A 26,962-nucleotide genomic window follows, 5' to 3' on the forward strand; every position below is an offset into this window, starting at 1 on the left:
GTTAAACAAATGAGACAAAAATATTGTACTTGGTCATTTATTTATTGAGGAAAATGATCGAATATTACATATTTGTGAGTGGCAAAAGTATGTGAACCTTTGCTTTTAGTATCTGGTGTGACCCCCCTTTGCAGCAATAACTGCAACTAAACGTTTCCGGTAACTGTTGATCAGTCCTGCACACCGGCTTGGAGGAATTTTAGCCCATTCCTCCGTATAGAACAGCTTCAACTCTGGGATGTTGGTGGGTTTCCTCACATTAACTGCTCGCTTCAGGTCCATCCACAACATTTTGATTGGATTAAGGTCAGGACTTTGACATGGCCATTCCAAAACATTAACTTTATTCTTCTTTAACCATTCTTTGGTAGAACGACTTGTGTGCTTAGGGTCGTTGTCTTGCTGCATTACCCACCTTCTCTTGTGATTCAGTTCATGGACAGATGTCCTGACATTTTCCTTTAGAATTCTCCAATATAATTCAGAATTCATTGTTCCATCAATGAAGGCAAGCCGTCCTGGCCCAGTTGCAGCAAAACAGGCCCAAACCATGATACCACCAACACCATGTTTCACAGACGAGATGAGGTTCTTATGCTGGAATGCAGTGTTTTCCTTTCTCCAAACATAACACTTTTCATTTAAACCAAAAAGTTCTATTTTGGTCTCAACTGTCCACAAAACATTCTTCCAATATCCTTCTGGTTTGTCCACATGATCTTTAGCAAACTGCAGACGAGCAGCAATGTTTTTTTTGGAGAGCAGTGGCTTTCTCCTTGCAACCCTGCCATGCACACCATTGTTGTTCAGTGTTCTCCTGATGGTGGACTCATGAACATGAACATTAGCCAATGTGAGAGAGGCCTTCAGTTGCTCAGAAGTTACCCTTGGGTCCTTTGTGACCTCGCCGACTGTTACACGCGTTGCTCTTGGAGTGATCTTTGTTGGTCGACCACTCCTGGGGAGGGTAACAATGGTCTTGAATTTCCTCCATTTGTACACAATGTGTCTGACTGTGGAATGGTGGAGTCCAAACTCTTTAGAGATGGTTTTGTAACCTTTTCCAGCCTGATGAGCATCAACAACTCTTTTTCTGAGGTCCTCAGAAATCTCCTTTGTTTGTGCCATGATACACTTCCACAAACTTGTGTTGTGAAGAGCAGACTTTGATAGATCCCTTTTCTTTAAATAACACAGGGTGCCCACTCACACCTGATTGTCATCCCATTAATTGAAAACACCTGACTCTAATTTCACCTTCAAACTAACTGCTAATCCTAGAGGTTCACATACTTTTGCCACTCACAAATATGTAATATTCGATCATTTTCCTCAATAAATAAATGACCAAGTATAATAGTTTTGTCTCATTTGTTTAACTGGTTTCTCTTTATCTACTTTTCTTGAGTGAAAATCTGATGATGTTTTAGGTCATATTTATGCAGAAATATAGAAAATTCTAAAGGGTTCATAAACTTTCAAGCACAACTGTATGCATGCTGTGGGGATCCCACCTTATAAGATGTACTATTGCGCTGGCCCGGAGCTATCGCTCAAGTTCTGTTTTGGCAACTGAATTCTGAATTTGGATTGAAAAATGAACAGGTAAGCTTCTGCCTTGCCCACTGCCATTTCCTTCTTTTCTCACATTTGGTGATTATCATCAGGTATGAATTCTAAATTTCCTGATCACACTGTGTCTAGGAAATCTGTGTTCTGCACAAATGAAACTTGTCTTTTTTTTTTTTTAGGTACACACATCCGGGCACTTGAGACTACAGCAACATTTGACCCAGCAACTCAGGAGTTTGTACTCAACAGTCCAACTGTCAGCTCCATCAAGTGGTGGCCAGGAGGATGTGAGTGTTCCTTCATGTAAGGCCAGGCCTTTTTGGTAGCCAGGATGATGTACAGGTAGAGCTCCTGCTTATTTATGCCATCCTGCTTTCTTCCACACCAGTGGGGAAGACATCAAACCATGCAATTGTCCTGGCACAACTATACACACAAGGCCAGTGCCATGGCCTCCATGCTTTTATTGTGCCCATCCGGGCAATGGGAACCCATGAGCCTTTGCCAGGTGAGTGTCACTGTTGATCCTTGGCCTTTTAACCTGATATTTAATTGTCAAGGCATTTAATCTGCCTTTCTTAGGTGTCGTGGTTGGAGACATTGGACCTAAGTTTGGTTTTGACGAGATTGACAATGGGTTTCTGAAGCTGGAGAATGTCCGCATCCCAAGAGAAAATATGCTGATGAAGTATGCCAAGGTAAATGGGTGGGACAAGTGGGAAGGCACTTCTGTTGGCAAATGAATTCCAGTCAAGTCCAAACCAGGATCCAGTTGGCAAACAGCTAAGTGGTAACAGTGAGATTTGAGGAGACCTTTGAAATCGTCCAGGCTTGCTTTGGATGCAAAGTTCCTAGTGTCTTAATATTGTGATTCTTTTCTTGCTATCTAGGTGGAGCCAGATGGAAGATACATAAAGCCTCCAAGTGATAAGCTGACATATGGTACCATGGTGTTCATCCGTTCTATGGTTGTTGGGGAGTCTGCAAAGGCGATATCGAAAGCATGCACCATTGCCATCCGTTACAGTACTGTCCGTCGTCAATCTGAGTTACGCCCTGGGTAAGCTAATGTCATATAATGTTATATATATATATATATATATATATATATATATATATATACATACACTAGGGGGCTTTGCACCCTACTTGCTTTGCTCGCCCATCCCCCCAACCCCTCTCTCCGGGGGCACACTTTACGCTCGCCACTTCGCATCTCTGCCTCTCTTGTTGTGAGATGGGGCTGAACGCACACTGAGGAGATGCGGACGAATCAGCTGCTGCACAATGATCATTTAAAAGCCTGTACAGCAGCTGTCCTTTTGTCTCACTTCCTTGACTCCCGGGACGTTAAAGTGTCTCTGAGAAATTGTTTGTAAGTAGGGCATGACATGCAAGTAGTCTCGCGGGACTTCAAAGTGTCTCCCCGAGATGGTCAAGTCTCGACCCAAAATTTTTTTATATGATAGATATAGATATAGATATAATACGCTACCATTGCTGTCCATTTGTCCAGGATTTTAAATCACTTGTAGCTCATAAACCGTTTGACCTGAAATTTGGTACACATATACTACGTGACATCTACTGTCTGCTTTCGAGGTGATGATTGACCTCCAAGGTTATCCTCTTTTTATTTTTATTTTATTTTATTGTAGAATCAACTCTCTGCAGTGGCCAGCAGTGCAGCCACGTGTGGCACATGTGTACGGGCACCGTTCTCATTCCATACCATCTTTGCCGTCACTTCCCCTACCTCTTCATATCTTAAATCATTCTTGAGGCAGATTGAAGACTTAAGTGGCAGCTTAAGTGAAAAATTAAGGAAAATGCACTAAGTAATTGCAAGACAAACACTGACTTAATCAGTTTTAATGCGAAAAGATGCCAACAAAAGAAGAGAAGTGGGCTGCTAGGGTGGAGAAAAGAAGAGCTGCTCAGAAAGGAGCAAGCGCATCAACCTCTGAGCAAACGAATGCTAAACGTACAGAGAAAGAGTCTGAAAAGTATGAATGCTCAAGTCAAGTGTATTGCAGTGCACCGTTACTGGTATTAATATAATATAGTAAGGTCCGTAAATATTTGGACAGAGACAACTTTTTTCTAATTTTGGTTCTGTACATTACCACAATGAATTTTAAATGAAACAACTCCGATGCAATTGAAGTGCAGACTTTCAGCTTTAATTCAGTGGGGTGAACAAAACAATTGCATAAAAATGTGAGGCAACTAAAGCATTTTTTTAACACAATCCCTTCATTTCAGGGGCTCAAAAGTGATTGGACAAATTAAATAACTGGAAATAAAATATTCATTTCTAATACTTGGTTGAAAACCCTTTGCTGGCAATGACAGCCTGAAGTCTTGAACTCATGGACATCACCAGATGCTGGGTTTCTTCCTTTTTAATGCTCTGCCAGGCCTTTACTGCAGCGGCTTTCAGTTGCTGTTTGTTTGTGGGCCTTTCTGTCTGAAGTTTAGTCTTCAACAAGTGAAATGCCTGCTCAATTGGGTTAAGATCAGGTGACTGACTTGGCCATTCAAGAATTTTCCACTTCTTTACTTTAATAACCTCCTGGGTTGCTTTGGCTATATGTTTTGGGTCATTGTCCATCTGTATCATGAAACGCCGCCCAATCAATTTGACTGCATTTAGCTGGATTTGAGCAGACTGTATGTCTCTGAACACCTCAGAATTCATTCGGCTGCTTCTGTCCTGTGTCACATCATCAATAACCACTAGTGTCCCAGTGCCACTGGCAGCCATGCACGCCCAAGCCATCACACTGCCTCCACCGTGTTTTACAGATGATGTGGTATGCTTTGGATAATGAGCTGTTCAATGCCTTCTCCATACTTTTTTCTTGCCATCATTCTGGTAGAGGTTGATCTTGGTTTCATCTGTTCCAAAGAATGTTTTTCCAGAACTGTGCTGACTTTTTTAGATGTTCTTTAGCAAAGTCCAATCTAGCCTTTCTATTCTTGAGGCTTATGAGTGGCTAGCACCTTGCAGTCCACCCTCTGTATTTACTTTCATGCAGTCTTCTCTTTATGGTAGACTTGGATATCGACATGCCTACCTCCTGGAGAGTGTTGTTCACTTGGTTGGCTGTTGTGAAGGGGTTTCTCTTCACCATGGAAATGATTCTGCGATCATCCACCACTGTTGTCTTCCGTGGACATCCAGGTCTTTTTTTGCATTGCTGAGTTCACCAGTGCTTCCTTTTTTCTCAGGATGTACCAAACTGTAGATTTTGCCACTCGTAATATTGTAGCAATTTCTCGGATGGGTTTTTTCTGTTTTCACAGCTTAGGGATGGCTTCTTTCACCTGCATGGAGAGCTCCTTTGACCGCATGTTGTCTGTTCACAGCAAAATCTTCCACATGCAAGCACCACACCTCAAATCAACTCCAGGCTTTTTATCTGCTTAATTGATAATGACATAACGACAGACTTGCCCACACCTGCCCATGAAATAGCCTTTGAGTCAATTGTCCAATTACTTTTGAGCCCCTGAAATGAAGGGATTGTGTTAAAAAAAATGCTTTAGTTGCCTCACATTTTTATGCAATCGTTTTGTTCACCCCACTGAATTAAAGCTGAAAGTCTGCACTTCAACTGCATCTGAGTTGTTTCATTTAAAATTCATTGTAGTAATGTACTGAACCAAAATTAGAAAAAAGTTGTCTCTGTTCAAATATTTATGGACCTAACTGTATATGCGCGCCAGTTCAATTGCAAGCCCGCAGGCTCACCACTTAATGTGTCTGTCACAAAATGCTTGAGGTGGGAAACGCTTAAAACCAGCCGCTGACCTGGCTGTGTGCTCACTTTCTGTCATCTCTCCTCCCGAATGCTGACTTGTAGCCACTGAACCTGTTCGGTAGTGGAGGCTATTTGTTCTTTTAATCTAAAGAAGGGAGCTAAAACAGAAAAGATTGCCTGCATCACTGCTTGCTTGCTGTGTGTTTTGAGTGCTGAAGTGACAGCTCCCATTTGAATAAAAATGCTTTAAACTGTTCCTATCTTCACAACAATAAAGCCGATTTTCTTGGAAACCTGGACGCCATGTCTCTTGTGCAAGTTTGTGACCCACACATCACAGTATACATGCACAAAAGAGGCTCTTTGTAGCTTCAACACCTGTAGAAAATTTTAGTATGTAATGAGTTAACTAATCAAACTTGCTATGTAATCAATCAGTCCCATCCAGTGTGAAGGTGAATCACCCCTTTAGTACCAGCTACAGCAATGAACGTTATCCAGAGAATTGTGCAGCTCAACCAGAGACACAATTTAAGACGGCACTGTCCAAGAAGCCAAGTTGTAATTTTGTTCCTAAAATTTTTTAAGGCCCAAGACTAAATATATATCCCTCAAGTGTCTAGACCACACACACTAGCTCAGTAAAAATAGCAATGACAAACGAGTTTAATGCTAGAAAGTTTAACCTGATGTCATATTATAAATACACATTCCAAAATACTACAAGCATTTGATAAACAACAATCCATCAATGGGTTTGCATGATGCGTTAAGTATGTGTACGTATGACATCAGTCCCCAGTAACACTTTTATTGTACTTTCCAGTACTTTGCAGGATCAAGATAAATGGCCTTTAAAATAGATTACCCAGTCCCTTGCCGAGGAGGCGCATATTAGAATAGACTTCTCTGCCTATCAGAAGTGCTCTTCTACCCTTTAGTTGGCATTGGGCATCCTTGTCATCATCAAAGGCTACTTTAGTATGAAATTCTCCAAATGAAACTATAGTTTTAATTCTTTAAACATGCATTTCTTTCATTCACACACTAGCTTTCACTGGCTACCCTGTGTGTTTGTTTTTCACTATTCTTTGTTATTCTCCATGTATTCTTTAAACTTGGCCAGTATGGAACAATTTCCTGTCTACACAGAAATCTCTCATTACTACTCCATGTTGAGTGGCAGTACTGTTCAAAGAGACTGCCCTGGCATACACATACAAATAAAGAGCGTCATATAGACAATATTTACACATTACATGAATGTAGTGTGGTTATAATCATATATGAAAAAGTGAAAGCAAATCAAGTTGTGGCAGTGCATACCATACATCCTGGTATTTTAGATGTTCATTCTTCCAGGCGACTGTGGTCTTGCGTTGCTTCTACATTGAGAGTGTAATCAAGACCCTGATTGGGTCATCGACTGACCTTATAAAACTTACGGAAAGTGTCTTCATCCTTATCCATGGCAGCTTTTGGCGCAGTACGATTGGCTTGGTCTTATTCAGCTAATTGCCCATCCCTGAGGTGCTCTCACCTCTTATACAGGGCATATTTAGAGATGGGTTTGTGAGGATGTAATTTTAGTGCATTTATTAACTTATTGTTTTTTTTTTCTCTTATGAACTGGCATTTTTATCCCTGTGACATCTGTGGTTATTGTCTGTACCAGTATATTTGATTTTTGTTCTTCTTTTAAACAAACAGTAAAACTCACTGTTTAAAGGCAGTTATCATTAGTGGTAGGTTTTAATATACATTTTGTGCAGTCCTCAATTCACTTCCCTCCTGATCAAAATTCTAGTCCCCATACACTGAACATAAATGGAAAGCATCTTCTTTAAAAAAATTAAATATTAAAAACAATGTAAAATCGTCCTCTACAGTGGTACCTCTGGTCACAACTGTAATTCGTTCCAAAACTCTGGACGCGACCCGATTTGGTCGCGACCCGATTGTAATTTCCCCATAAGATTGTATGTAAATACAATTAATCCATTCCAGGCCGTATGAACTGTATGTAAATATATATATTTTTTAAGCACAAAACTAGTTAATTATACCATAGAATGCACAGTGTAATAGTAAACTAAATGTAAAAACATTGAATAACACCGAGAAAACCAACATTGTAAGAGTTCGCGCTAGACCCTTACGAACCACTTGCTGCAAACGAGTTTTAAGCACAGGGAAAAAAATTAAATGCCACTTCTTTTGTGAAACTTTTCACACCATCCTCTACTGGCTTTAAATTCCTCACCTGCACCACTCGAAGAAGGATTTTTTTTCAACAAATTGCCATGAATCTTCCTGGCTTTCGCACATATGATCGGCTCACTTACGCTATCCCCTGCAAGTTGCTTTTCGTTCAACCATACTAGCAACAGTTTGTCCACCTTTTCCAGCACTTGAGGCCTCTGCGTGGTTAACATAACTCCTTTTGCAACATCAGCTAGCTTTGTTAGACCCTGTATACGCAAACAAAAGAAAATGGGAAAAGGAGAATGGGAAATCATTGGCGCGTACAAACGCGCGTAGGGAAACTGGCCGCCAGTGTTTTTGTTCGCCACCAGAGCATGTGGTCGTGAACAGATGCAAAATTTTGGCAAACTTTTTGATCGTAACCCGATTTGTACGTGTTCAGAAACGTTCCTGACAAGAGGTTCTACTGTATGTATAATGCTATTGCAGTGGTCAGTGTGCCAGTAGTCAGGGTTGAATTGCTATCAGTCTGACCTCTTTGTGAAAAGCTCTTATAAATCAGTGTTTGGCCCCTGTAGGTTAACCACACGTGTTCGTGATACACGTTTAAGGGTCAAAATAGGTTTCAGTACAGTATATGTTTTCCTGTATGTAGGAGACTCATTCCTCCTGGGGAGTTTGAGGCCTGCTCTGTAGACTGGGTTTTATGGTGTAAATTGGCTTCAAAATTTGAACAGTCCTTGTGTTTTGCAGGGAGCCTGAGCCACAGATCCTTGACTACCAGACCCAGCAGTTCAAACTGTTACCTCTTTTGGCTACTGCGTATGCTTTCCACTTTGTGGGTCAGTACATGAGACAGACCTACCTTCGCATTACTGGGGATATCAATTTGGGAGATTTCAGTGAGCTTCCAGAGGTAAGAGTGTTACGGTTCACTTTTAACCATGTTGGTTCAGGAAGATTTCTAGACAAGCCACTACTCTGATTAAAGGAATGTTACCCTCTGCCTGAATGTGTTTCTCATTCTTCTTCCACAGCTGCATGCACTGTCTGCTGGGCTTAAAGCTTTCACCACTTGGGTGGCTAGTGCTGGCATTGAGGTTTGCCGCATGTCCTGTGGTGGCCATGGTTACTCACATTGCAGCAGCCTTCCTGGTATTTACGTGAATTTTACTCCAACTTGCACCTACGAGGGTGAAAATACGGTTATGATGCTGCAGACTGCTAGGTAACATACAGAGATTGCTTTCAAGATGGTCGTTCGTACATTTTGTTTTTGTTTTTTTTTCAGTTTTGGTCTTGCATCAGATGCTTGTTTATTATGTTCTCTCTGACCTTAGACATCCCACACCAGTCTGTCTATGTTCTGCTGTTAATAGGTATTTACTGAAGAGCTATACGCAAGCCAGTGCTGGCCAAAAGGTCAGTGGCATGGTATCATACTTGAATGAGATGTCCCAACAGCGGCTACAGCCTCAACAGGTGTCTGCCCGAAGCACTTCAGTGAACCTCAAAGATCTGTCAAGTCTAGTTGAAGCTTACAAGATCAGGGCTTCCAAGTGAGTGAAGCTTTTTTTCACTGATAAAATCAGGCTAAACCTTTGGACCCCACCCTAGTGAATAGAGGTCTGCTCTTTATTCAGGTTGGTTGAACTGGCAGCTAAGAGCCTTCAGACAGAACTTCAGCTCATGAAGACGAAGGAGGATGCATGGAACCACTGCTCGATTGATCTGGTTAGAGCCTCTGATGTAAGTAGTGGTCTGTGAAGCATCAGTTAGTATTCATCTCAAAATGTCATTACATGATAACACCATCACATCATGGGTCTAGGTCACTTGACTTGTAGCAGTTTTGAATGACCATTTCCACTGTCAAGTTGTACTGGTATGGGATGCAGATTTTAGTTCCAACCAGTTTCACAGTCAGATGGTAATTTTACTTCAGCTTAATCTTATTGTTTAATTACCTGGTATTTTTTCCTCCAGTTCTACCATACACCTAGCATTGGGTTACACAGTACACATATTTAAGAAAAGTGGGTAATTGTAATTCGAAATGGTTTGCTGCAGCAGTGAGAATGATAAAATAACACAAAAGACATTTACAAATCCCAAACGGCTTCTTTTTAAATCCAGCTCCTCATCTTCTTTCTCCAGCAGTCCCGCTGAACGGCAACAGCTGAAACTGCCTTGTGGCGTAGTGATCCAGAGGGGTCTGTAAATTGTAGCCTCTTTAGCGTTACATTTTTTCCTGAAAAAAAGTTCCTTTTTTTTTGCTTTGAAAAATTACATATTTATTAAATCTCTCATAGATATAGATATAGATAGATATATAGATAAATACACATACATACGTACTAGGGGGCTTTGCCCCCCTGCTCGCTTCGCTCGCCAAACCCCGGGCCTGCGCTACACGCTAGCCTCTTTGCAGTTCTGTCGCTCGTGTATAGGGATACGGATGTACAATTTAAACAGATTTTTATTTTCATGGGGATTGTTACATATGCATAATAGAACTATTTTACATTACATAAGTAATTAACCATACTAAAAAAGAGTTTGAAAGTAAATTATGCTTCATATTGCATTGAGTTATTTGTTGCATAATACGATTTTGTTCTGTTTGGCTTTGAAATTAATACGTAAATACTTTTTAAACTTACACTTTTACTGTAAAACTTAAGTAAAAAATTTTTTAATTAAATTTCTGTCGATATTTATGGAGATGCGGATGTACAATTTAAACATTTTAATTTTCATTTGAAGTGTTACATTTGCATTAACGCGACGTACAACTGCCTGTGATTGAATTTCGTTTCTTTCACTCTATTAAATAAAACAACTTTTTTGAATGTTTGGCTCTGAGATTTGTTAATTGTCATAGCAAAAGCTATTATCTGCGGAAGATATACTACATTACCTTTCTTGGATACATCCTTCTTTCTACAGTAATTTGTGTGGTGGAAGACCTGATGGTGTTAACGGTTGTAGATATTCTTTGGGATATTGTAAGTTGATTTCTTCATCTTTCACACCATCACCAACAACTGTTTCAGCATAGTCTGTTGATATGCATTTAACCAATTTGCCGTGTAACCGATCAACATTTTTGGCTTTAATTCATTTGACTTAATTGTTTCTCGGTGCTAGGATTGCCTGTTTACTCATTTTTTTCTGTTGATAACCCTTCGTGATGAAATTCTTCAATAAGATTTGGACATAATACATCTTCTTTAATTGGGAACCTAAAGTGAGGAAAACATTAAAATTTATAAGAGCTGAGAGCGCAGGAACTGTGTCTGACAAAAGTATTCACACGAATGAGTGGTGAGATTACCGTGTGTGTGGTTCAATATGGTGGAGAGGAGGGCATGACTTGAAAAAATCTCATGGCCAAAGTCTCATCTCACGGGACTTGACAAAATCTTCCAAAAAGTCTTGTCTCATCGCAGGATTTTTTTTATATAATAGAAAGATATATATACTAATATACTGTAAAACATGCAAAACACTAAAAGTACAAAGTGAGAAGTGTAGAAAGTATAATAATGATACAAATAATAATAAAAATAACAAAAACAATGCTAATACTGTATATGCTATTAAAATGTGCAATTTGTGTGGTATGTCTTGAAGCACGGTGAAATACGAAATCCAGTGTCACAGTCAGGACAATGGTAGGGTGATTTCTTGTGGATTTTCTTTCCAGACTGATCAGCTTTCGGACAGCACACTGCACTTGTGTGATTGACATGAGTGTCACTTTCGGATTCATCAGAATCACTTTTGATTTCACTACCTGAAGACAGATTCAACTTGTCATCACTGTTTGTATCTCTGTGAAGAGCTTGCAACACCTGGATTGCTTAAAAACGTTTCTTATGAGACACCATTATGAGGCTAGGAGAAGACGTGTCTGTCTGTACCTGGGTAACACTGGGGCCTGTTGCTTACATAAGACATGCCTATATCATTTCTCAAACAACGCTCGGCACTAACGCTGTTGGCAGTTTTATACACTGAGTAATCCTTGGGTCTAACACTTACATGAGATGTGTCTATATAGTTGCCCAAGCGATGCTTGGGACTAACGCTTTTAGCGCTGTTTTTACAGCCCAAGTGACTATAACGCTAAGGAGATTAAGTCTATTTCATGTATTGCTGCCGCATTGGGATCAGAAACAAGTGACTTATTTATTAGTAAGGTTTTGCAGTTTAATTAATAGTGATACAAACAAGCAGAGCTAGTGCAATTTCAAATTAAATCTACAACATTATAAAGTGTGCGGAAAGTGAAGCGGTCTAAATATTTTTTGAATCCACTGCATCTATCTTGTTTTGTTTTAACTCCATGTCATACTGTCTGGAACTCTGCCCTATCTTCTTTGAGAACTTTTCCTGTCATAATGTGTGCTTGTTTTCTTTTGGTTTCATCTTTCTTTTCCTGTAGTCTTCCATACCTTCATTTATACTGGCCAGGTGGGCCGCTGTTGCCAAGTCGCGCGTTTTCAGTACTGACCAACTTTCTACGGGCCAGACAGTCAACAGTTACTAAGTTGCACGTTTTCAACACTTAGCAACTGTCGACTGTCTGGCTCGTATAAAGTTGGACTGAGGATATATAGACAGAGTATCTCTTATATATATTTCTCTTCTGGTTCGTCTTGCTTCCACTTCAAAACCAGTCCCGCCCACACGCAGCCAACACGGTATTTCTCGATTCCTATTCGTCCTCTTCCATGTCATGCACTATACTGGCCTGCTGTGCGTAATACATCCAACAAGTACTCGAGGTGCTGCCACGACAGTAAAGTAGCTTTACCACCTTTGCGGGAGCCACCTGTGTCTTTACAACAGCTTCTTACACAGCAAACATCAGAAGCTAAAAATGATCATGAACACATTCGAGAATACAACTCTTCTCTAGTGTTTGCTTCCATGGGTGCACAGATAACTCAACCTCCTGGCCACGGACCATACTGTTTTAAAATACACGGCCAATTTATCACTAAATCTCTCCACTATACGCTAACACTTCTACCTCTCCATGATATGGACAGTTGTATGTTTTTGACACAGCACAAGCTACTGAAGTACGCTCACAAAATAAAGCAAACTCTGTATGCAGCAAAAATGTACTTCTCCAGCTAGATTCCATGCTCAGAACCATCAACCCCTTCGCTAAATCATACAAACACATGCATGAAATCGCTCAGTCTAATCCAACAGCATCTGTACGAATGGTTTTCAAGGAAAACCCTAAGCAGGATTTACAACGATACAATGCCCCGACATGTCACACCGATGTTGCAGAGATTTTTGTTGGAGAAGATGGCGAACAGCCTTCTGAAAGGGACATTTTGCATCCATCCCATAGGCAACTCCTGTAAACAGATTTCCACACTCAATATGAATTGCAATCCTATGGTTTACCCGCTTTTATTCCCTTACAGAGACATTGTCTGGCACAAAGATTTACATGTTCCAGATAAAAGAACCGCAAAGCGAATAAGGCTTACTCAATGCCAATTTTACGTGTACAGATTAGCAATGAGAAATACATATAGTATTTTGCACTCCAGCTGCAAACTATTCCAACAGTACATCGTAGATGCGTATGTTAAAACAGAGGACGCGCGTCTCCACTATCTCAGATTACATCAACAAGATCTGCGCGTGGAACAATACAAAGGACTTTCAGACGCACTGCAAGCAAACGCTGAAAATAGCAACGTACGTGTTGGCAAAATGATCATATTACCGTCCACATTTCCAGGAAGTCCAAGATACATGCAACAAAACTATCAGGATGCCATGGCCATAGTACGTAAATTCAGAAAGCCTGATTTATTTATCACTTTCACATGTAATCCTGCTTGGCCAGAAATTCTACATGCACACTGCGTCTTTCAAGAAGTATTTATTTCTTCTTGATTTCTGAATTCTTTTCTCACTGTTTTCCGTTCCTATTCTTACACCGCCGTATGTTACGGTGGGTGTCAGCTAGTATAAATTTAAAAGCATATCAGTGTTAATTAACAATAGAATAATAGCAACAGAAAAATGTAAATAATAGAAAATATAAATGCATAGTAAAATCTGAATCTAAAGCTCTTAATAAAAATGCGTGCTTGCTTCAAAAATCAAAAAGTTTAAACAGTTCTTTCTGTTAAAGTAAAGGCAGCATCTAGAACATTAGAACTATCTAGATGAGAACAGGCCATTCAGCCTAACAAAGCTTACTAGTCCTATCCACTTAATTCTTTCAAAATAACATCAGGTGGAGTTTTGAAAGTCCCTAAAGTCCTTCTGTCTATTACACTTCACTTATTTCATGTGTCTATGCTTCTCTGTGTAAACAAAAACTTCCTAATATTTGTGCAAAATTTACCCTGAAGAAGTTTTCAACAGTCTCCCCACATTCTTGATGCACTCATTTTAAAATAGGTCTGTATTCATTGGACTAATTCTCTCATAATTTTAAACACTTCAATCATTTCTCCTTCTAATCTACTTTTGCTTACACTGAATGAAAAGGCTCAACTCTTTTAATCTTTCCACATAATTCATCCCCTATAGTCCTGCAATCAGCGTAGTTGCTCTTCTGTGGTCGTTTTCTAAGGCTTCTATGTCCTTTTTAATAATAATAATTAATAATATTTCTTTGCATGTATATAGTGCTTTTCTCACTACTCAAAGCGCTCAGCAATTGCAGGTTAAGGGCCTTACTCAAGGGCCCAACAGAGCAGAATCCCTATTGGCATTTATGGGATTCAAACCGGCAACCTTCCGATTGCCAGTGCAGATCCCTAGCTTCAGAGCCTGGAGGCCAAAACTGCACACAGTACTCCAAATGGGGCCTCACCAGTGTGTTATAAAGCTTGAGCAGAACCTCCTTAGACTTTGTACTCTAAACATCAAGGTGCTATGTAACCTCACATTCTGTTAGCCTTCTTAATGGCTTTTCAACACTGTCTTGCAGTTTTGATAGCGTTTAGTCTACTATGACTCCTAAGTCCTTCCCATTTTCAGACCTCCATTTTGTATTCAGAGCTAACATTTTTACTTCCTACATTAAGTTAAACTTCATCTGCCACAAATCTGCCCAAGCATATATGCTGTCCAAGTCCCTCTGTTATGATTCAGTGGATTCAAGATAATCTGCCAATCCACCTATCTTGGCATCATCTGCAGAGTTAGCCAGCTTGTTACTTATATTTCTATCCTAATCATTTATACAGGTGCTGGTCATAAAATTAGAATATCATGACAAAGTTGATATTATTTCAGTAATTCCATTCAAAAAGTGAAACTTGTATATTAGATGCATTCATTACACACAGACTGATGCAACTTAATAAAATGAGCTCCTTCCCAGTCCATCTTGGCAGTGATCTCATCAGACCTGCCTCTACTGTAAAAAATCTTGGTGTCATTTTGATTCCTCCCTCACTTATTCCGCCCACATAAATCACATTAAGAAACTTTTCTTACTTTCACCTCCGTAACATATCCCGTGTTCGCTCCTTCCCTCTCCTTCTCTAATGCTGAGAACTTGTCCATGCTTTTATCACATCCCGCATCGATTATTGTAATTCCCTACTGGCAGGTGCCCCTTCTAATCTTATATCACAGCTCCAGCTTATTCAAAACTCGGCTGCAAGAGTCCTTACTCGTACCAGCAGCAGCGAGCACATCACACCCATCCTGCTCCGTCTTCACTGGCTCCCTGTGTCCTACAGAATCGAATATAAAAATCCTACTAATAACCTACAAAGCTTTAAATAACCTCGCACCAAACTACATCAGTGACCTCCTCCATCACTATGTGCCTGCCCGCCCACTAAGGTCCTCTGATTCTGGTAATCTTGTTGTGCCCCTCACTAATCTACACTCCATGGGTGACAGGGGCCTTCAGCTGTATAGCGCCCAGACTCTGGAATGACCTACCAAAAATTAATCAGGTCAGCTGACTCCATGAATTCCTTTAAAAAACAACTCAAAACTCATCTGTTTCAGGAAGGCTTTTAGCTCTACTTGACTTTATTACCTTTCTCTCAGTTTACATCTCTGTCAAGATGCCAATGTAACCTGTATGTGTGTGCGAGACCATCAATTATGTTGTCTGTTTTTTTTCAGAATTTACTGTCTTAATCTTCTTTATTTATTTATCTGGTTTGTACAATGCTATATACTGTATATTCTGCCGTTCTTTATTATATTCTGTAAGTGCCTTGAGCATGGGAAAGGTGCTATATAAATAAAATGTATTATTATTATTATTATTATAATTTCAAATGTTTATTTCTTTTAATGTTGATGATTATATCTGACAACTAATGAAAGTCCCAAATTCAGTATCTCAGAAAATTAGAATATCAATTAAGACCAATGCAAAAAAAGGATTTTTAGAAATGTTGGCCAACTGAAAGGTATGAACATTAAAAAAATGTGCATGTACAGCACTCAATATTTAGTTGGGGCTCCTTTGGCCTGGATTACTGCAGCAATGCGGCGTGGCATGGAGTCGATCAGTCTGTGGCACTGCTCAGGTGTTATGAGAGCCCATGTTGCTCTGATAGTGGCTTTCAGCTCTTCTGAATTGTTGGGTCTGGCGTATTGCATCTTCCTCTTCACAATACCCCATAGATATTCTATGGGATTAAGGTCAGGCGGGTTTGCTGGCCAATCAAGAATAGGGATACCATGGTCCTTAAACCAGGTACTGGTAGCTTTGGCAGTGTGTGCAGGTGGCAGGTCCTGTTGGAAAATGAAATCTGCATCTCCATAAAGTTCGTCAGCAGCATGAAGTGCTCTAAAACTTCCTGGTAGACGGCTGCGTTGACCTTGGACCTCAGAAAACACAATGGACCAACACCAGCAGATGACATGGCACCCCAAACCATCACTGACTGTGGAAACTTTACACTGGACCTTACGCAACGTGGATTCTGTGCCTCTCCTGTATTCCTCCAGACTCTGGGACCTTGATTTCCAAAGGAAATGCAAAATTTACTTTCATCAGAGAACATAACTTTGGACCACTCAGCAGCAGTCCAAAGGCGAGACGCTTCTGACGCGGTCTCTTGTTCAAGAGTGGCTTGACACAAGGAATGCGACAGCTGAAATCCATGTCTTGCATACGTCTGTGTGTGGTGCTTCTTGAAGCACTGACTCCAGCTGCAGTCCAATCTTTGTGAATCTCCCCCACATTTTTGAATGGGTTTTGTTTCACAATCCTCTCCAGGGTGCGGTTATCCCTATTGCTTGTACACTTTTTTCTACCACATCTTGTCCTTCCCTTCGCCTCTCTATTAATGTGCTTGGACACAGAGCTGTGTGAACAGCCAGCCTCTTTAGCAATGACCTTTTGTGTCTTGCCCTCCTTGTGCAAGGTGTCAATCGTTGTCTTTTGGACAACTGTCAAGTCAGCAGTCTTCCCCATGATTGTGTAGCCTACAGAACTAGACTGAGAGACCATTTAAAGGCTTTTGCAGGTGTTTTGAGTTAATTAGCTGATTAGAGTGTGGCACCAGGTGTCTTCAATATTGAACCTTTTCACAATATTCTAATTTTCCGAGATACTGAATTTGGGACTTTCATTAGTTGTCAGTTATAATCATCAAAATTAAAAGAAATAAACATTTGAAATACATCAGTCTGTGTGTAATGAATGAATCTAATATACAAGTTTCACTTTTTGAATGGAGTTACTGAAATAAATCAATTTTGTCATGATATTCTAATTTTATGACCAGCACCTGTATATGTTAAAAATAGCAGGGGCCCCTGTGGAACAGTCAGTCAGTCATTGTCCAACCCTCTGTACCCTAACACAGGGTCACAGGGGTCTGCTGGAGCCAATCTCAGCCAGCACAGGGCACAAGGCAGGAACAAATCCCGGGCAGGGCACGCACACACACACACGCACACACTAGGGACAATTTAGGATCGCCAATGCACCTAACCTGCATGTCATAACCCTCTGCTTCCTGTGTCCATGCCATCCACAAACATCACCCTGAACTCCCACTTCTTTTAATTTAATGCCCAACATTTCATGAGGCACCTTATCAAATGTGGGTCAGAAGAGTTGCTGTTCTGGTGGGCAGCTTTTAGAGTTAGCAGTCACACATGGATATGGGGTCTTCAGTGTCCAGAGTCTTATGGAGTGGAGTCTCTCTCTGATGTCTCTGCTTTGTCATGGCTGGTTTGTTCTCTGTGTCAAACGTTCATACGGGTTTGTTACATACAGATAAAGAGCATGCTACTCTGGTGATGAACAGCTACCTAAAAACTTTGATCATAAAAGTATGCGTAAAACACTTAGTCTTGTTTAGGGTGCGTTGTCTGTTACCTCTCCAGTTCCCTTTACTCCAATCTAAAATGTAAGCTGTGGGCCTTAAATAAACAAAATATATAGAACAGAAACAAAACTTTGTCTCACTTTGTTGTTGTTCACAGGATATTGCAGCACTTCTCTGTGTAAGACAGTTCCAGAACGTTCACTTGCAAGTTATCAAAGTTTATCTGAGCAAAAAACGTAATGAAGTGGATTGCTGCTTGCTTTTAAATGCAGTGCCTGCAGGCTCAAAAATGATGAATGTCCACTCGTTGACAAACGCTGACCCATATTGTATCTTCTAAATAACGTTTTTGACCTTTCTTTTTTTCAGGCTCACTGCCACTTTGTCATAGTGAAGCTTTTCTGCTCCAAACTTGCAGAGGTGGAGGACACAGCTGTCCACTCTGCCCTCTATTCCCTGGCACATCTTTATGCTCTTCATGGGGTCTACCAAAACACTGGTGACTTTCTGCAGGTAATACAGATAAAGTTTGCCATAATTCACTCATCTTTTTTTCGTATAATGAAAAAGCATTGTCTTCTTCCATGTATAATCTGTTTTCCGCTGATGCTCCTTGCAGGCAGGACTTCTTACTGTCCCACAGCTGACACAAGTAACCCAACAGCTGAAAGAGCTTCTCTCTCAGATACGCCCCAATTCTGTAGCACTGGTCGATGCCTTTGACTACCGTGATGAAATGCTCAACTCTGTTCTTGGCCGTTATGATGGCAATGTCTATGACAACATGTTTGAGTGGGCACGGAAATCGCCGCTGAACCAGACTGAGGTAAGATATTCAGCTAGACGTGGTTGTGGTTGGCTCTGTGTTAGGTTTAAATAAGTTGAACAGTGGCACAAGTGGTCAAATCTAGTGTTAATGTGTCTGCTTAGTCATCACTTTTTCTTGTTCTTCACAGGTCCATAATTCCTTTTACAAATACTTGAAGCCATTGCAGTCGAAACTGTGAATGGTCAGCAGAACCAGTGACCAGACTCTGATGCTTAATGTCTCTTCATCCTAGAAGCCATCAGTTTAAACAACTACTTATAGGCAGTGACAACTAAAGATGAACACTGATCAGACTAACCTTTAAGAGATTGGAATTCCATTGATTGATGTGATTTCTTCTTTCCTTTGTTCTTATTGGCAGAATAATCATATAGTATTGGTTTATCTGATGCCTGTGATATTCTCTGCCCTTCATCTTTAGTTTCTATCCTTCCAGTTGGATGGAATTTTTCATGGCTTTTAAGTTTTCTTATCTGTCAAATGAGCAACTATTCTAGAACTTGTGTCTAATGTCATCTATTAATCTGAGCTAGAATTGGGGGTGGACCTCATAAGGAGCTTACTTTTAACGGCATCATCCCATATTGTTCGGTAAACCCAGAATGTTGTGCTCTTAATTAGACTGCCAGAAATTAGAGCAACAACTACACTCTGTGCCCTGAATTCTTTTGTTTTGAGAGGAGAATCTGCTTACAGTCCATGGGGGTGAACACTACCTAAAACAAAGTGCAGTAGATTCAGAATTGTGGAATTTATTTAATGATATTGGTCCTTTTGGTTTACACTGGTTGAAGATACTTCTAACACTTGGTCTGCTGCAGTAGAAAGTGCTAGTGACTGGATGGCCAAACTGTTCTGGTTTGAACACTTGTGTGAAGATGTTGTTAAAAGTTCTGCAGAGAACAGTTGTGTTCCTTTGGCCTCCTCAAGAGTTTCATTCTCAAAGTGATCACTGTAGCATTAAGCATGTGGTCACCCAGACTGCTTAAAGGTGTATTGCAAAATGAGCAGAAGTTTAGTGGGTGTGCTTGAGCAGGATTATTAATGTTAAAAAAAAATCCTCAATAGTTTTCCAGAAAAGTCGCCATATAAAAATCTACCACCACAGTGTCATGTGGAGCTCACCAATCTCCAGTCAATGTCCTGATCATAGAATGGAGTCCCAAAATGGTCACCTACAGCACACTGCACAAATGGGCCTCTTCTAATGCTCAGAATGTTATATTCCAGCCTGGCATGAAACACTCAGTGGCACAAAGAGTGATGTGTTGTTTCTTTTTCTTCTTTCGGCTGCTCCCGTTAGGGGTTGCCACAGCGGATCATCTTCTTCCATATCTTTCTGTCCTCTGCATCTTGCTCTGTTAAACCCATTACCTGCATGTCCTCTCTCACCACATCCATAAATCTTCTCTTAGGCCTTCCTCTTTTCCTCTTGCCTGGCAGCTCTATCCTTAGCATCCTTCTCCCAATATACCCAGCATCTCTCCTCTGCACATGTCCAAACCAACACAATCTCGCCTCTCTGACTTTGTCTTTCAACCGTCCAACTTGAGCTGACCCTCTAATGTACTCATTTCTAATCCTATCCATCCTCATCACACCCAATGCAAATCTTAGCATCTTTAACACTAGAATTACCAGAGCCTACGAAAAAACTCGTATATCCGGCCCACCTTAAATCGCTTCTTAAATCCGTTCACACCTCTCCACCAGCATCCTTTGTCCTCTAAATGTGCTGATAAAAGACAAGCTGCCAGCAGCCGGCTATTCCATCCCCCCACCGACTTAGAACGTGAGCGAAGTTTTCCCAGCTCACGCCTTGATTGATTATGTGGGAGTGAAGTGGAGTTTTACAGTGGAAATAAGAGATCATTATTCTAAAGTAATCTGTGTAAACACATTGTTAAAACAGAAACTTTGTCATATTTTAGTAATAAATGTTACAAAATGTAGTAGGCATAAACTATAGAATGTGTAAAGCCCGAGTTCCAAAGATCAAATAAACACTTTCACAAAAGCTTCAAGAACAATACAACAGCCTCCATGGCGTAGCGCGTTAAGATTTGCCTCTTAGAGCACAACAGCTCTGCCACCTCTCAGACCTGAGTTCGATTCCCCGCTAGGGATAAAATGTTGCTTTTTTTTTTTTTTCTTTTTAACCTCAAACGGACATAAGCTTTTGTGAAAGTGTTTATTTGATCTTTGGAACTCGGGCTTTACACATTCTATAGTTTATGCCTACTACATTTTGTAACATTTATTACTAAAATATGACAAAGTTTCTGTTTTAACAATGTGTTTACACAGATTACTTTAGAATAATGATCTCTTATTTCCACTGTAAAACTCCACTTCACTCCCACATAATCAATCAAGGCGTGAGCTGGGAAAACTTCGCTCACGTTCTAAGTCAGTGGGGGGATGGAATAGCCGGCTGCTGGCAGCTTGTCTTTTATCAGCACATTTAGAGGACAAAGGATGCTGGCGGAGAGGTGTGAACGGATTTAAGAAGCGATTTAAGGTGGGCCGGATATACGAGTTTTTTCGTAGGCTCTGGTAATTCTAGTGTTAACTCTGCCACTCCAGCTCTGTCTCCTGTTTTCTGGTCAGTGGCACCGTGTCCAACCCATATAACATAGCTGGTCTCACTACCATCCTGTAGACCTTCCCTTTCATTCTTGCTGATACCCGTCTGTCACAAATTACTCCTGACACTCTTCTTCACTCACTCCACCCTGCCTGCACTCTCTTTTTCACTTCTCTTCCACAATCCCCATTACTCTGTACTGTTGATCCCAAGTATTTAAACTAATCCATCTTCATCAACTCTACTCCCTGCATCCTCACCATTCCAATGACCTCCCTCTCATTCACACACATGTATTCTGTCTTGTTCCTACTGCCCTTCATTCCTCTCCTCTCTAGAGCATATCTCCACCTCTCCAGTGTCTCCTCAACCTGCTCCCTACTATCGTTACAGATCACAATGTCATCAGCAAACATAATAGTCCACAGGGACTCCTGTCTAATCTCGTCTGTCAACCTGTCCATTACCATTGCAAATAAGAAAGGGCTCAGAGCCGATCCCTGATGTAATCCCACCTCCACATTGAATGCGTCTGTCACTCCTACCGCAGACCTCACCACTGTCACACTTCCCTCGTACATATCCTGTACAATTCTTGTGTACTTCTGTGCCACTCCCGACTTCCTCATACAATACCACAGCTCGTCTTGAGGCACCCTGTTGTTGTTTGTTGTTCTGTTTTTAAACTGATTTGGTTTTCTCAATTGGGCTTAGATTGTGGAAGCAAACACAGTTGAGCTACCACAACCACAGCATTCAGTGCCCTGTTGGAAATGGTCACAGCTGGGAAGGAGAAGAGCTGTGGCCGGGAAAGGCAGGACAGACAGGGAACAAAGAGTTGAGATGGCACCTGGCTCTTCTCATTTAGTAACAGCTTAAACATACAAACAATAAAAAAATGTTTGTAATCATTAACATAAAGATTCGCTGGCCTGGTGCCATATAAGGCATCTCAGGACAAATGCCGACTCCTCTTTGGGCAGATGGTCTTATCATCTTGATGGACCTTGGAAGGGGCGGAGTGAAGTGCCCACAATGGGTGGTTTCTCGGAGCTGCAGGGAGAGAAGGTCAGTGACATTGCCCCCTCCCCCTGCGGCCAACTAACATGTACCTTATGTGAGCCTGTGAGGAAGTCCTCTGATGCGCATGTGTGACAAAGCTAAAGGCTGATCTTATACCAGGCATAGTTTGGCCAAACGTATGAAGTATCTCTAGTGGAAAATAAAGATGTAAGCCCTACTGCACATAAAAGCTATTAGCCAGCCAGGGTGACAGAAGACATGACTACACGCTTCAAGTATATTCAAAAGCTGGACGACCCACCAGTGAGAGAGTTGTGTGAATGTGGAGTTTGCACAGGCTCCTCTCTCTCTCATGGCTGGCAGTGTTTCTGGTGGCACTTTTCAGAAGGTGTTTAGTTTGATTCTCCTTTCACCCTGTATGGTGAGCATTACTCGGTTGGTGTTTAAATTGCAAGGCATCACCTTGATCACCAAGTATTACAAGATGGTTCCACATGCAAGTAAGAATTGACCTCTACATGTGACAGTAATACCTCCTGCATTATGCACACATACAGTAGCATGCCCAAGTGTGGGCACCCATGTTTAAAATGTCTGTTACTGTGAATGGGTAAGTGAGCAGAAGATGAACTGATCACTTTTGCATGCCACTGCATGTATTTGGTCATTTTAATTGTGTGTATTACCATTGCCAATGACAATCGGAGAGTTCTTCTGGTGAATTTGTCTCACCTTTCACTTGCATTCTGAAATCATTCCAAGAAATCTGGCCATGTCAGCAGAATACCGAAACTCTGTTTAATTCACAGCAGCATGTTAAAGCTCGGTGGCACAGTGACTCAGTGGTGTTTGCATGTTCTCCCCATGTCTGCGTGGGTTTCCTCCCACAGTCCAAAGACATGCAGGTTAGGTACATTGGTGATCCTAAACTGTCCCTAGTGTGTGCTTGGTGTGTGTGTGCCCTGTGGTGGGCTGGCACCCTGCCCAGGGTTTGTTTCCTGCCTTACGCCCTGTGTTAGCTGGGATTGGCTCCAGCAGACCCCTGTGACCCTGTAGTTAGGATATAGTGGGTTAGATAATGGATGGATGGATGTTAAAGCTCTTGAGGATCTGTCTAACCAACTTCAAGAATAGAAATGGAGATATTTAAGAAATAGCATTTGTGTTCAAGTTTGCTCAGGCATGGCAGAATAAGTGTAATTTAAGAAGTTTAGATTCCTAAAAGTTGATTTATTGGAACTTCTGAAATTTTTTTGATGAGTCCCATTCACTTAGATTGTCTCTGAAGTCCTACTCTCTACCACACTGCTTGGTTAGTTTATTCGACATGTTGATGCTTCTCTGTGTGAAGAACAACATAACAATGAAATTGACCCTTGACAAGTCTCCACCTGTGTCCCTTTTTTCTTGTTGTACTCCTTTAAAACTGGTCACTGGGATCCACTTCACAATTCCCTTCAATAATTTGAAAAATGTCAATCATGTTACATCTTAAACTCTTAGCTCAAAACTGAAAGGTTCAGCTCCTTCAGTCTCTACTGATCACTTGTAACTCTTTGTCCTGCATCAGCCGAGTCGCTCTTCCCTGAAATGTATCTTCTGCTGCTGTGTCTTTTATTTTATTTTTTTTTTTGTATTACAGGGACTGAAACTGAATACAGTAGTCTGAGTGAGGCCTCGCTAGTGCATTATACAATACCAGTACTGTCCCACTGCATAACGTGCAGTGAATACACTTGACTGGAGCATTCATAATTTTCATCCTCTCTCTGTACGTTTAGCATTCGTTTCTCAGCGGTTGATGTGCTTGCTGCTTCCTGAGCAGCTCTTCTTCTTTTCTCTGCCCTAGTGGTCTGCTGCTTCTCTTCTTTCGTCGACATCTTTTCACGTTAAAACCGATTGTCAGTGTTTGTGTTGCAATTACTTAGTGTGTTTTTCTTAATTTTTCACTTAAGCTGCCACTTGAAGTCTTCAAATTTCCTCAAGAATGATTTAAGATATGAAAAGGTAGGGGAAGTGACGGCAAAGGTGTTAGGGATGAGAACAGCGCCCGTATGCAGGTGCCACACGACCGCCCCGCTGGCCACTGCTGAGAGTTGATTCTACAGTAAAATATAAAAAGGAATAATCTTGGAGGTCAATCATCACCCTGAAAGCGGATAGTAGACGTCACATAGTAGATGTGTACCAAATTTCAGGGCAATAGGTCAAACGATTTGCAAGCTACAGGTGATTTAAAATCCTGAACAGACCGACAGCCATGGTAGCGTATTATATAAAAAGATGGGCATAACTGCCATGGACTTGTACTCCACACATTGGATTAGATAATCCAGCCATCCATCCATTTTCCAACCCGCTGAATCCGAACACAGGGTCACGGGGGTCTGCTGGAGCCAATCCCAGGGCACAAGGCAGGAACCAATCCTGGGCAGGGTGCTAACCTACCGCAGGACACATGCAAACACACCAAGCACACATTAGGGCCAATTTAGAATCGCCAATCCACCTAACCTGCATGTCTTTGGACTGTGGGAGGAAACCGGCGCGCCCGGAGGAAACCCACGCAGACACGGGGAGAACATGCAAACTCCACGCAGGGAGGACCCGGGAAGCGAACCCAGGTCCCCAGGTCTCCCAACTGCGAGGCAGCAGTGCTACCCACTGCGCCACCATGCCGCCCTGGATTAGATAATCCCATAAGAAAATTCACATGCATGCACCAGCAGAAACATAAAAACAAGGATACAGGACAAATAAGAGAAATAAACAACACAATCCCAAACCAGTCGTGTTGGGTCTGCAGTCACAGCAATTTTGGACAAAGAAAGAGCGACTCGAGTCATTGGTCTAAACATTGGATACGTTTGCTGTGAACAACTGAAATGACAGAGGATGATTTTAGTAGGGTATTTGTTTATTTAATGACTGCTGTTTAAGAATATTCAGTCCTTTCTTTTTAATTGATTCTTCTACATATTTAGAATAATTTTTAAACTAATTTAAATTTGTCTTTTAAAATATGGGATTAGAGTGCCAGTGCTCAGCTGAAAGGTTTTAATTCCCTTAACCTAACCTAACCTAACCCATGAGCATGAAAATGGAGTTGGCCACTCCATAACAGCCTCCAATCTTCTTTCCACAAGATTTTGGAGTCTGTAAGAATTTGTGTACGTTTGTGAGGTCAGATACTGATGTAGAATGAGAAGACTTGGCTGGCCATTAGCATTCCAATTAATGCCAAAAGTGTTCAGTAGGGCTAAGGACAAGAATCTGTGTGGGCCACTTAAGTTCCTCGATGTCCTCATAAAACTGACTTTGTGCACAGAAGCACTACCATACTGTCACAAAAAAGTGTCTTCCACAAACTAAAAACTGTAGCATTAACAGGACATTTCATGGAAACCAAGGAGCCAAGCCAAAGCCCTGCTATTATTTCTCCTTCACCGTAACATGCCATCCAGAAGGTAGCGTTCTCCTGGCATCCACCAAACCAAGGCTGGTCCATCAGACTGCAAGATAGTGAAGTGTGATTCATCACTCCATGGCTCCACTGCTCCAGAGTCCATTGGCTTCACATCACTTCAACCAATGCTTGGCATTGCCCATAATGATCTTAGGCTCGGCTACAGAAATCTGTTTTTTAAGTTCTGGATGCATAGTCCATCCAGAAGCCAATGGATTGGCCATTTTTTGTGCTTCAGCTCTCAGTGCTTCCTTCTCTGTGAGTTTATGTGGTCCACCGCTTTGTGGATGAGCTGTTGTTGATCCTCAGTGTTTCCACATCACCGTAATAACACTACAGTCATACACTGATTTATGGGAAAGGTGGCATCCTATGACAGTGCCATGTTTAAAGTCACTGAGCTCCTCTGTACAACTCCTCCTACTGTCAATGGAGATTGCATGGCTGGGTTCTTGATTTGATGCACTTGTGAACAATGAAACACCTGAACTCAATCATTTGGAGGGGATGGGGGGTCTTCTTTCTTGTGGCCATATAGTGTATATGTAGTGTCTAAAAAAATATTCAGTCCTTATGTGCAGTGAGGTACTGCAACACGGCAAACATGCAGCAGCTTGGTTCATCAAATGAGGTGCTGGAGGAACAAAGTCAAGCCAGGTCACTGCTTAGATCACAGCAAGACAAAGACTTTATTCATCCACTTATCTGTGCATTCTGTAATGGCTCAGAACTTACCAGAAGCCAAGGAGGAAGGTTACATAATGAGACACTTTGTTAAAGAAGGAGGATCAAGGCCGTAAATCTTCATAGGACAAGTGCATTTCTGTGCATCGTCCGCATTATCCAAAATTGGGCCCAACAAGGACACAAAGCCACCAGGTGAACTTAGACTGGATCTGGAATGTTTTATGACTGTTTTGTCTTCATAGAGTAATATATATATTGCTCTACTTTCCCCTATTGTATTATTAATATGTAGCCTTAGAACGCCTAATCTCACAGACTTACCACTGTTTATAAGGTATTATTGTATATAACTTATCTCCACCTTCCCTTCTATATCTATAACCTCAGGCAATTAGATGTAGTAAAAAGGCAAGCAGAAGTTAAGTTACAGTTTAAACAATGTATTATTGATAATATTCATAAATAATAACAAAATGCAAAGTACATTTGAATATTGGCAACCATACAACCTGATTAAAT

At 41.1% G+C, this 26,962-nt stretch overlaps 1 protein-coding gene across 3 annotated transcripts in view; it reads left to right on the forward strand.

Moving 5' to 3' along the window:
* Positions 1 to 19,182, forward strand: part of acox1 (acyl-CoA oxidase 1, palmitoyl) — a 39,340-nt gene extending 20,158 nt beyond the window's left edge. For all 3 annotated transcript variants that reach the window (XM_028818964.2, XM_028818965.2, XM_028818967.2), the window contains 11 exons: positions 1,752 to 1,859; positions 1,961 to 2,080; positions 2,155 to 2,270; positions 2,463 to 2,632; positions 8,298 to 8,460; positions 8,582 to 8,772; positions 8,924 to 9,103; positions 9,188 to 9,293; positions 18,221 to 18,364; positions 18,471 to 18,677; positions 18,808 to 19,182. In XM_028818964.2, coding sequence (XP_028674797.1) covers positions 1,752 to 1,859; positions 1,961 to 2,080; positions 2,155 to 2,270; positions 2,463 to 2,632; positions 8,298 to 8,460; positions 8,582 to 8,772; positions 8,924 to 9,103; positions 9,188 to 9,293; positions 18,221 to 18,364; positions 18,471 to 18,677; positions 18,808 to 18,858 — 1,556 coding nt within the window. In that variant the 3' untranslated portion in view covers positions 18,859 to 19,182. The remainder of the gene's footprint in view (positions 1 to 1,751; positions 1,860 to 1,960; positions 2,081 to 2,154; positions 2,271 to 2,462; positions 2,633 to 8,297; positions 8,461 to 8,581; positions 8,773 to 8,923; positions 9,104 to 9,187; positions 9,294 to 18,220; positions 18,365 to 18,470; positions 18,678 to 18,807) is intronic.
* Positions 19,183 to 26,962: the final 7,780 nt, after the last annotated feature.

This window comes from Erpetoichthys calabaricus, chromosome 14 (assembly GCF_900747795.2).
Source record: "Erpetoichthys calabaricus chromosome 14, fErpCal1.3, whole genome shotgun sequence".
Taxonomy (NCBI): Eukaryota; Metazoa; Chordata; class Cladistia; order Polypteriformes; family Polypteridae; genus Erpetoichthys; species Erpetoichthys calabaricus.